The 12,047-nt window shown below is 36.6% G+C and overlaps 1 protein-coding gene across 2 annotated transcripts in view; it reads left to right on the top strand.

The window, feature by feature from the left end:
* Positions 1–7,209: 7,209 nt before the first annotated feature.
* The window catches only part of LOC117247241 (disks large homolog 5-like), a 49,836-nt gene continuing 44,998 nt past the window's right edge, over positions 7,210–12,047 (top strand). For both annotated transcript variants that reach the window (XM_033611637.2, XM_033611636.2), the window contains exon 1: positions 7,210–7,935. In XM_033611637.2, the coding sequence (XP_033467528.2) occupies positions 7,638–7,935 (298 nt within the window). In that variant the 5' untranslated portion in view covers positions 7,210–7,637. The remainder of the gene's footprint in view (positions 7,936–12,047) is intronic.

Below are 12,047 nucleotides of genomic sequence, written 5' to 3'. Positions count from 1 at the left end.
ATTATTATGTTACATATATTTTAAGGTTTTTAATGTTTGGACAATCAATGTCTGACTTTTAGTCCAATTTGTGTTGTGATGCGCCTTTTTGTAGCGCCCCCTAGTGCTCGATTTGAATTAAACTTTCAGGGTATATTTGAGGTACTTATGTGGACATTTCCTGCAATTTTGTGATGATTAGCCCAACAATCGAAGGGTTAAGTCCATTAATATGCTAAGCCACACCCCTTCTAAAGTTTATTGGTCAATGGTCAATATCTATAAAACACAATGAGATATCAACAAGATTTTCTTGACTTTTCATAAGCTTGGTCCAGTTATAATCCTTAGAAAAATGGATGAAGTTCAGACCTACGGTTTAGGAGGTGATGTAAAAAATGTGTTTTTCAATAAAATCTAAATCGCGTTGTGGTGCCCCCTATTGGCCGATTTCAAAATAATTTTACACACTTGGTTCAACTTTGTTATTTCACATATCCTGCAAGTTTTGTAATTATTGGACAAACAATGTGTGATTTATAGTCTGATTTGTGTTATACTATGCCCATTTTTTGGAATTTGTAGCACCACCTATGGTCAATTTAAATCAAACTTTCATGGTATATTTCAGGTGCTTATGTGGACATTTCATACAAGTTTCGTGATGATTGGCCTAAAAATCACGGAGTTAGGTCCATTAAGCCCCTTTTAAAGCTCATCATCAATGGTCAATATCTTCAAAACACAATGAGATATCAACAAGATTTTGATAACTTTTAATAAGCTAGTCCAATAAAGAGCCACAGAAAATTTGGTATGAATAGGACGTGCAATTTAGGAGGCAATGTCAAAAATGCGTTTTCAACAAAATCAATATTGTATTGTGGTGCCCCCTATTGGATGATTTCAAAATAATTTTATTATTTCAAATATCCTGTAAGTTTTTCCTGCAAGTGTCTTGATGATTGGCCCTCCAGTTAGGGGTTAAGTCAATTTATGTGCAGAGCCACACCCCCATTGAAGTTCTTTGGTTAATATCTATCAACAAGCGTTTTGTTGAGCTTTGTCCAGTAAAGGTCCACAGAAACATTTGGTAGTAATCAGACCAAAGGTTTAGGAGGAATGTTAAAAATTCAAAATGGTGGACAATCTAGTAAGGCAGACTTAAATTGTTCTTGAGGCTTTTTTTGTAAAGTACATGGAAGTGGACCTGTTGACCTTTAATAATAGCACCCCCATCAGGCCAACTGGGGTTATATTTCTTGTGCAGCATTTGCACCCAACACCCAGTCATTAGTGAAAATTTCATTTGTTTATGGCCATCTTACAGAAATTTGCAAAAAAAATTCTGAAGAAAAATAATAATAAATCAGTGCAAAAACAAAAAACTTTTGACAATGTATGTTTCACTCTAGAGTTTTTTAAATGTTTGGTTGACAAATGATCCCTGTTTTGTTTTATATTTTAATTTTGAAGGAAAATCCCACTAAAGACACAAAGAATGCAGAGAAAAAATACCTGAATGAAGCATTCTCAGAGCTGATGTACTGTTTCACCGACAGATTTAACCATAATCTCAATGTAAAATCTAATTTTGTGAATCTATAGAGATTAGTCCACGTTTTACCTTAATTCACATCCCCGTCTCTGGCCTTTAATGTTAATACTGTCTCATAGACAATCAGGAAAAGTAAGTATTGACCAAATTGTTTATTTGCAGTGGATTTTCTCCAGCCGTCCAATCAGAAATGTGCAGTTGGGGAGACATTTGGTTGCCAGGGACATAATCCTGCTTTAAACTTCATGAGTGCATATAAGCAAATTACAAACCCGCGGATTAGATGAACAACACATAATGAGATGTTAGCATCAGATATCACTATCCAGCCTGCAGAGCTGCAGCGTGCACAGCTGATTTTTGACAAAATAGAAGAATAAAACCTGTCCGACCTGTTCCTTTTATCTGTGTTTGCATTCTGCATACATCCAGCTAAAGAAGAGCAGCACACTATCTAACATATTACTCTCTAAATGGCTTCCACTTAATGTTTTCCCTGCATGAGTCTGAGGGTTTAAGGGTGTAAGAGCTCCTCATTTCAATCTAATGTGATGGTTTTAAGAATTTACATAATTCCCAAACATTCCAACTAGTTTTCTTTTTGAACACCAAATGGATTTCCCCTGCAGGAAAAATAAATTAGTTGAGTTGTTGCATAACCACTTACATTGTTAAAGCTGTGCTAAACTTAAGAGGGGAAATGTATAGGCACAGTGTGTACCATATTAAGCTTTAAAGCCAGGCCTCAGCCAGCCCCAGATGAGAGTCACAATCCTCATAAAGGCACTGAAGCCCCTTAATAATACAGAGTACTGTCAGCAATTATGGTGAACGAGCTCAAAGTAGATTTCCACGTTCAGCGTCTCTGCAGATCAGCTGTCTGTGCCGAGGCTTCAGATAAGCACCCATAGATAATCTTAAATATAATTTTATTGTCTGCTTTTAGATCATGTGTTTCTTGAGAATATCAGTCTTACACGATGTCGGCCTCCTCTGAGATCTGATGGATTATGTGGAGCAGAAGAAAGCTCACAGAGCGGGGCAGATGTGTCAGGGGACAATCCAGATGAGAAGCAGGCAACTATAGGATCTGGAGGTATACAGTCTGCTCCGAGATCAGACCAGGAAATAAAATCTTTCACATAAAAAAATATAAGCCTTTTCAGGAGGGTATAATCCCTGTGTTGTATCAATACCTGGATTCACTAAAGAGATGACGGTTTGGGAAGCAAAGTCCAAATCAATAGATGCATGATTTGTAATATTTATACAACTGAAAACACTGTTTGCTCAATTTTCCACCCACAGAATCACCAACTGAAAGAAAACACTGTATTTTTGAGAAGTACAAGAGCAGTTATTCACACTCTAAAATGTCTACGTGACCCCTCATCAAAGATTATATTGTTAGTGTGGACATGAATTTTGATCAGTGTAACCAAAGAGTGTTTTTTCATCTCAGATTTCTTCCTGATTAAGGATTTTTAGGGGCCCTGAAGAAGTTAAAGAATCCAGGAAATCACATAAACAAAGGTGCAAATAGAGAAAAATCATAAAAAAGAAACTTAATTTTATGTACTTCTTATTTCTGGCTCTTATTTTTTTGTATTTATTTAACCAGGACGTCCCATTGAGATTGAAAATCTTTTAAAAAAGAGGCCGGGCCAAGGTCGCAGCCAATCACAACACATTTAAAATACAACAAATACAATACAAAAATCCACAATAAAACAACAACTATTCAAACATAGCAGCCTCTCAAGAAAAACGATCACATGTCTCTGTCACCACATTCTTTATGATGCCCTTAAATTCATCAACAGATCTCTAATTTAAGATCTTTTTGAAGATTGCTCCATGTCCAGTAGGAGAATCTGTTAAAACCCAGGGGTACATTAAAGAGCAACCACCTGGAGGAGTGTCGCTGGTAACTACCAGAGCTGACACACAGAAGGTGCAGAGGTAGGGCTGGAAGTTTGCCCAATATTGCTTTATAGATAAAAATATACCAGTGCTGTTGTCTGCGAGTGGTCAATGACGTCCAACCCACCAAAGCATAAAGAATGCAGTGATGAGTCAGTGACTTTGCATTTGTGATAAAACATAGAGATGCATGGTACACTGAATCAAGGCTACGTAAAATGGAGGAGGTCTTCTCATCTGCGTTGTGAGTGCCGACCCCTAGGCTGGGAACCACTGTCTCCCACAATACGAATAACATCCAACAAAGGAAACTCAAAAAATGTGTGATGTACAGAAAATGTCTAAATTATAAAGACGGTGTGCCTTTGATTATGATTTTTCCCGCAACTTGAGTGACAAAAGATTTAGTATGTGGGCAAAGAATTTTTACAGATTCCTCCAGATGTGGCTTTATTTGTTAGCAATCACAAAAGACATTGATTTGACAACCCTAGAGGATGGAATAATGAAAACCTTCATATCTGCCTATATCTCTGAAAGCAATCAGAAGAGTCGTTGTATGTTAAAGGGAAATGGGACAAGGAAGACAGTTGGGTTCTCTCTCAGGAGAAGTGGCTTAGGGTTTGCCGAATACAGTGGAAAACTACAAGTTCTCTTAATTGCAGGGAGTTCTGTTGGAAGGGTTTGGTTCGGTTGTTCATTACTCCCCAACAGAAGTGACACAGAACTAGCAACACAGATTGTTGGAGGTAATGCCAGGCTGCAAACACATATCACTGTCATATAGTTTGGTCATACCCTGTCCTGGCTACTTACTGGAAGAACATCCATCAGATCTTAGAGAAGGTGTTGAGAACCAATATCCCTTTCAGATTTGATGTTTTATATCTATGCAATATTCCACAAGAGATAAACTCCAAAGGTAGAACCCTCTTGACAACTCCAGGCTCCCTCAGTTAAAGACTGGATAGACATAGTCCATCAAATATATACTATGGAGAAACTGACATATTCTCTCAGAGTACAAGAGAAATTCACCAATATACGGTCAAGGTGGCTTGACTTTATTAAACCCCAAAGACCAGACTTTGTGTGAGACTTCTGTGCATATTTTGAATACTGCTTTTCTTATTGGGGGCTTTTACTAATTTTCAGACTCTTTATATTATACTTAGAGATTGAAAGTTCATCCAAAACAATCTCTCCATAAGGTCCATTAATAGCTTTTGTGGACCAGAAGGGAATTGCCCAGTTGTTGTGGAATCTTACATGTTCAAATTCCCATTTTTCTTATCGTCCATGTTAGGTTAAGCAATAAGATCGAAACCAGTCAAATGTGATCTTTAAATCTGACTCATCTTTGGCCAATGAAATAAAATTAAAGAGAAATGATTCACTACCACCACACTTCGGTTCCTGGCAGTGTAAAAAGGTTCACAGCATTATTCTTTCTTGCATGGAAATACAGTTGAAAGAAATATAAATCAACAGTTATCCCAAATATGGAAAATCCAAATAATTAGACCTTAACTTCAAAGACTATATATCATATATCAGTATTTTAACAATTCAATGTACATAACATTGCAAAAGTACATGCATAAAGTAGGAAAAAGTTTTTCTAAACATTCTCATGAATACAGCAGTGAAATACAACAAAATGTATGTTCTCAATTTCTGTACTTAAGTACAAATTTGATGTACTTTCATGCAACTTTATTGCAGTTCTGAGGGAAGTACTGTTCATTTTACTTCACTGTATTATTTGACAACTTTAGTTACCAATTACTTTACAGATAAATATTGTTTATACAAACCATACAATGAGCTTATGAAATAGCCTTTGATGCACTCATATAGATGAAACTTCCCAACACTAAAACAGATAATTAAAATTAGTTCCATCTTGACAAACAGTAAAATGCTACGCACACATAAATGCATTAGTAACAATAATTTAGTAATATAATTTATAAAAATGTAACTTTTACAGGAACCATTTTACTGCATAATCAGTACTTTTATTTTTGATACTTAAATTGTTAACTTTGTTTTTAACTCTAGTGACATGCAGACTTTTACTTGTAATGGAGTACTCCACCCACCATACTATCCTAAAAGAATATTCCATATACAGTGTTTATGGAAGAAGTACTCAGATATTTTACATAAGTTAGTTACATAAGTAATACCACAGTTAGAAATACTCTGTTGCAAGTAAAAGTCCTGCTTTTAAAAGTTTATACTTTGTACTTTATTTATCACTTGCAGCTGGCAGTCTTGGGAAATTTACTTTTAAAATGTATTAGGTAACTGGTAAATAAAGTTATCAACAAAAAAATGTAGTGGAGTAAAAGGTAAACATTTTTCTTGTGATGCCTATAAAGTAGCATAAAATAGGAACAGGTTCAAGTAAAGTACAAGTAAATCAAAATTGTACTTAAGTAAAGTACTTGTACTTCAGCTCCATCCCATGATTAGACAGAACAACTCCATGTAATCCAAATATAATATATAAGAGTTAATAAAAATAATGGGTTCTGTATCTGCAGGTACAGCACTGCAACTAGTGAAGATGGAGTTTATTTTTATGTTTTTACTGCAGGGTAGTTTGACCTATCATCATATCAGAATATATTAGTTTGATTTATACTTTGTAGAACATTAATAATTTAAAGCTGCAACATAACTGGTAAATAAAGTTAAATATAAAGAATAAAAATTAAAAAATGTGGTGGAGTAAAGGGTAAAATGTTGCCCTCTGATGCCTAAGTAGTGAAAATAGAAATAGGTTACTCAAGTTAAGTACAAGTACTGTACATCAAAATTGTACTTACGTATTTGTACTTCAGCTACATCCCACTATTAGAACAACTCCATATAATCCAAATATAATATATAAGAGTTAATAATAATAATAATAATAATAATAATGATGATGGGGGGAGGGGGCTTCCCTAGGTGCTGCATGCTAGGTCTGGCACTGCAACTGGTGAAGGTGGAGTTTATTTTTTATTTTATACTGCAGGATAGTTTAACCTATAATAATATCAGTTATTATCAGTCATAGTTTGATGTATATTTTGTAGCAAAATAATAATTTAAATCTGCAACATAACTGGTGAATAAAGTTTAATATAAGAAAATAAAAATAAATTAATTTAAAAAATACATTAAAAAAGTATAGTACTTAAGTACTTGTACCTCGGCTACATCCCAGAACAACTTAATAATAATAATAATGATGATGGGGGGAGGGGGCTTCCCTAGGTGCTGAATGTCCTGGGTCTGGCACTGCAGCTGGTGAAGGTGGAGTTTATTTTTATTTTTTACTGCAAGGTAGTTTAATCTATAATAATATCAGAATTTGTTAGTTTGATTTATATTTAGTAGCACATTAATAATTTAAATCTGCAACATAACTGGTAAATAAAGTTAAATATTAAAAATAAAATAAACAAAATTTAAAAATAGTAAAATAATTAAAAAATGTAGTGGACTAAAAGGTAGAATATTTTCCTCTGATACCTTAAAAGTAGCATAAAATAGAAACAGGCTATTCAAGTAAAGTACATTAAAACTGTACTAAAGTAAAGTACTTGTACTTAGGATACACCCCCCACTGGCTAAGTGTTATTAGTGTCATAATGTTTTTGTTAATGTGAATTAAAGCGGCGGGGAGCCAGGTGCGTCTGAACACAAAGCCCCGCCCACCTTTACCTTAAATGTCCATTGCACGGAAATATGATTGGCACAGGGCTACAGCTGCTTGAACGGTGAGACATGGCGGAGTTAGTAGTCTGACAGAGGGAGAGGAGCTCCTAAAGAGTTTCAACACTTTTCAACATGTCGACAGAACTTTGATTTCAGGACGACCATGTCTTCGTAACGACCTCGGAGCGGAGCTTAAAGAGGCAGAGACGTCTTTTTGTGGTCGGGAAGAGACGGCGCGGCGGCGGCGGTTGGGAAAATGTGTTGTCATCTTCGTGCAGTCAACAGCCTTGGGCAACAAATATGGCTACTTCTTGTGTATCCTTCAGTTCGGGTTGAAAACCGTCCCGACCGGGCCGAGCGGGGTAGTTTCGGGGAGTTACGACAGTAGCACGGAGTGAAGTTGGCTAGCAGGACCGTGAAGTAGCTAGGTTTGATTTGTTTTTTTTAAAAAGCGAAACAAGAGATGGAGCCCAAGCATAAAGAGTTGTTGGAGAAATGTTACCAGAACTTGGTGGAGTCGATAACAGATGCGGACCGCGTTGTGGATGTTTTGGCTCACTGCGGGACCCTTAGCCAGGCGGAACGCTACGAGCTGGGACACAACTGCTCCTCCAACTCGGAGAAAGTGGACCTTCTGCTGAAGATACTCTTAAGTAAGGACAGGGACCATTTCGCTGAGTTTTGCTCGGCTCTGGAGAAGACGCACCCTCACCTGCACTCTGTGTTAATGAACGGCACCGGACCCGTGGATCACACAACCGGTAAGAAGCTGAATCAGACACATAACACTGAAGTATGTGCCCCAGCACCAAACCCCATTAAGAAAACGTTGAATTTAGTGAGTTAGACTTCAGGGGCTGGGTCACAGAATTTGGTGCTTTACAGAAAAGCCTATGGTGTGTTTACATGACTTTATGTGTCCTTTACTTTGGTTGTGATCCAACCTGGTTTCGATCCTGCTCTGGGCATGATCTAACCAACATTAGAAGTATTGACCATATGACAGCTTGATGAAGGGCATGACTTTTCCTTTGGGCAGGAATAAAAGAGGGAGCGAGAGCGTGAGGGAGAGGGCTACACCATCATGTGACCCGATGCTTATTTACACTCACACTACTGTGCTTGTTTCCTTTGCCATGTCACTAAAAGCACAGCCCTGCCAGCCTTTTATGAAAGTATTTAATGGACCTAAAAAGAGTCAGACAATCAATGTAGTGACAGCAGGGCTGCCTGAAGTGTGTGTGTGTGTGTGTGTGTGTGTGAGAGAGTGGGAATCAATAACCCACTGTCAAAGTCAAATGAATGAGTGAAGAATTAAATGGGTGTAAATGCACACACTGACTTACTATAGAGTGAGAATGAGAGATGTCAGTTTCATTTGTGTCTCGGTACAAAACTAAATCCAAGAACCAATTACTTTCATTATCAATGAATCTATGAATTCCTCTTTTTATTAATTTAATAACAGTTTGGGATATAAAATGTCACAGAATTGAACAATGCCCATCACACAGGGGTAAAGAAACACCACCAATGAAGGATCAATGTGGAAGAAATATTTTTAATGGAGAAATTGACACACATAGTGAGACTATAAGAGGGACAAGAAGAAAGAAAATAGGAAAATGGACTCTTTACAAGACTCAAACAGACGACAGTGGACTGGAAAAAATATCAATAGATACACTAATCCTTAAGGCTGTTAAAATGGTGTATTTACCCAAGCAGTTTTTGTTTCATTAGCTCGTATTTGATGGATGGATAGATGGATGGATAGATGGTACTTTATTGATTCCAAACTGGGGAATTCTTGTGTTACAGCAGCAAGTAATCAAACTTAAACTATAATAAAGTTATCAAATTTAAACTATGAAATAAAAATATCATAATTGCAGGAGTAAAAAAAAGTGAGGTAGAGGTTATAGAAAATGTGCAAATTAAAAAAATATATATAAAGAATATTATTTTTCAACTATATTTAATTATGCTGCTGTAACTGACAAGTCAATGTCACAAAAATAGTTTTAATAAAGATCTAATGCCCATCACAAATCCTACAGCTCAAGTTGATGTCTTGAGGGCTGTGACTACTTAGTTATTTTTATTATTGATGAGCCTGCTGATCATTTCCTTGGTGTAATGGTTTGGAAATAGTGGAAAAATTGTCCATCAAAATACCCCACAACCAATGTGACTTTTTCAGATATATCCTTCTTTTGTCCATGCAATAGGCTGAAACCCAAAGATATGCAGTTTCAGATATTCAGATAATCAACTATCTTATCATTTTAGCTCTAATGTCTTGTTTTGTCCCAACGACAGTCCAAAATGCTGAGATATTCAGTTAACAAAAAAACAAACAAAACAAAAAGCAAATATTTGGCATTTTCTCTCACTAATATTGATCAGCTAATCAATTTATCATCAATTAGTTGCATTATTGACTAACCTGCTGATCATTTCCCTGGTATAATGGTTTGGAAAAAGTGAGGTAGAGGTTGTAGAAAATGTGCAAATTAAAAAAATATATATAAAGAATATTTATTTTCCTAATTGTCCATCAAAACCCAAACATATACAGTTTACTATCACATACAACAAAGAAAATCCGTACAGTTGAGAGGCTTGAAGAGGAAATGTTTGGCAGTTTTTCCTCAAGAAATAGTTGCTTATTAATTTTCAATTGATTGATAATCAACCATCAAATCGTTTTAGCTCTTGTGTCTTGTTTTGTCCCAACGACAGTCCAAAATGTGGACATAAAAACACTGAAAAAAAGCATCAAATCCACACATTAAGAGACTGAATACAGCAAATATGTGTCATTTTCTCTCACTTAACAATTTAAGAGATATTGATACAGCTAATTAATATACCGTCTACATATTTCAGCACTATACAGCACAGATTTTTTTTGTAGCAAAACATTGAGAAAAACTTTTTTACAGTTCAGCCTTTTTTGAAGTGAATATCCACAGAAATCAACATGGTCTGCGTTTAATTCTTATTCAGTTGTGACAGAAATAGTTGTCTATTCATTGTCAATTGAAAGACGATTAATAGGAAAATCATTTCAGCTTTAATGTTTTGTTTTGTCCCGACGACAGTCCAAAATGCTGAGGTATTCACTTAACAAGATAACGGATAAAAAAGCATCAAAACCTCACATTTGAAAAACTAGAATCGGCAAATATTTATTCGGGATTTCTGCTCAATAAATGATTTAAAAGATGAGGACGAGCTCAGTTTACCATCTAACTATTCCTGCATTATACAACACACTTTTTTTTGTTGTAAAATATATCCAGAGTAACCTTTCTACATAATTAAAACCCCTTTTTGGGCAATTTCCAAAGAGTTAAACAAGCTTAAAATTTCATTCTTATTCAGCTGTGACATAAAAATGGTATTGTTAGTTTACACTGTTGTGCATTATCACTTACAGCATAGGTGTTTATTTCAGGAAGGTTGCAGGGGACACATCGCCCTCAACTTTTAGGACGTGTATTTGTCCCCCTGACCCCCAAAGTAAAAACATGAGTAGCAGAGGGCTTTTATTTTGACAAATTTAAGTCATTAAATTGGTGCTAAAAAGGCAGAAATTGGTGCATAAACATTCACCAGAATGCAGGAAATGAAGTGTTTTCTGGCGTAGGACCCCCAAAACACTGTTTCACATGAGTCCCCCCTCCAGTGTTGTAACAAAACCTATGCCCTTGACTTATAGAAATAGCTTTATTACACATGGACATTAGCTTAAATGCTCTAACATGCCACAGATTTCACCTTCAACACTTCTTTTTCACCCTCCTCTAATCTACTGGATATCAGTGATCATTGATTCGTAACATAAAACAAATGTCCTGTAGATGATGCATATCTCAGCCTCCTGTCTAATTCTTTTGGGATGTATTTACTCTTCTCTGCAGATCCTTCAGAGTAAAATGAGTGTAATTATGTCCTCTGTGCTCACACAAATACACCACCTTTTCCCACTCGTGGATGAGTTTCATTTTAAATATGCTTCTCTTCCCCACAGTTAGATCCTAAAACTGCAAAAATACTCTTGCTCTTTTCATGATGCTGATAAATTTATCATCAAATTCAGCGTAAGCCAAACTGGTCGTGATTTATGTCCCCAAACTTATTATTCCGCAGCAGTAATGCATGCACACTGGTCCATGGTCAGCATCTCTACTGCATCTTTGCATTTCAAAAGCAATATTTGCATTCCTAGTTACTTTGTTCACTCTGAGCTATCGCATCACACTCACTGAGCTGAATGGTGAGGTGTTAATTATGCATTTATTCTGTCCTCATTATTTATAAGAGAACTGAAGCTGCAGGGTGAGTCTATTTTCCTAAGCCTTTTCATTTTTGCGCTGCATTTCACAATCGTGTGGCGAGTCTAAAACTGAGCACTGATAGTCTTCATGCTGCTGGAGAGAGTTGTGCATGCTCATGTGCATGCTCTGGGCTGGTCTTAGTAGTCTGCTGTAGTCTCTGCAGCTCCCTGTAGGTAGTCACACAGGACACAAATGGGCTGAGCTGCTTTTTGCTACTGGGCAGACAGGTTCCTCCACTGCACAACCAAAAGAAGGGCCTTTCCCCAGGAAAACAGAAGCTTGTTACAGCCTATGTTTCTAAATAATGTGCGCCGTCAGCAGCCTGTTCTCCCCAGTCACCCGCAGTCCCAGAGGGCGAGGGAGCTAGATTGATTTGAAATCAAAACAGTGTTAATGAGCGAGAGCTTTGTTAGTTAACCCCAGCAGGTACTCCAAAATCAAATGTCAACAACAGAGAGGCTAAATATAGCCCTATTGAAATGATCACTGAGCTGCAAGAGTTTCACTGTGATGTGAATGATGCGAGC

The sequence above is a fragment of the Epinephelus lanceolatus genome, chromosome 21 (assembly GCF_041903045.1).
Source record: "Epinephelus lanceolatus isolate andai-2023 chromosome 21, ASM4190304v1, whole genome shotgun sequence".
In the NCBI taxonomy this organism is placed as follows: Eukaryota; Metazoa; Chordata; class Actinopteri; order Perciformes; family Serranidae; genus Epinephelus; species Epinephelus lanceolatus.
The sequence above is the reverse complement of the archived record's forward strand: the minus strand, read 5'-3'. Positions and strand labels throughout refer to the sequence as shown.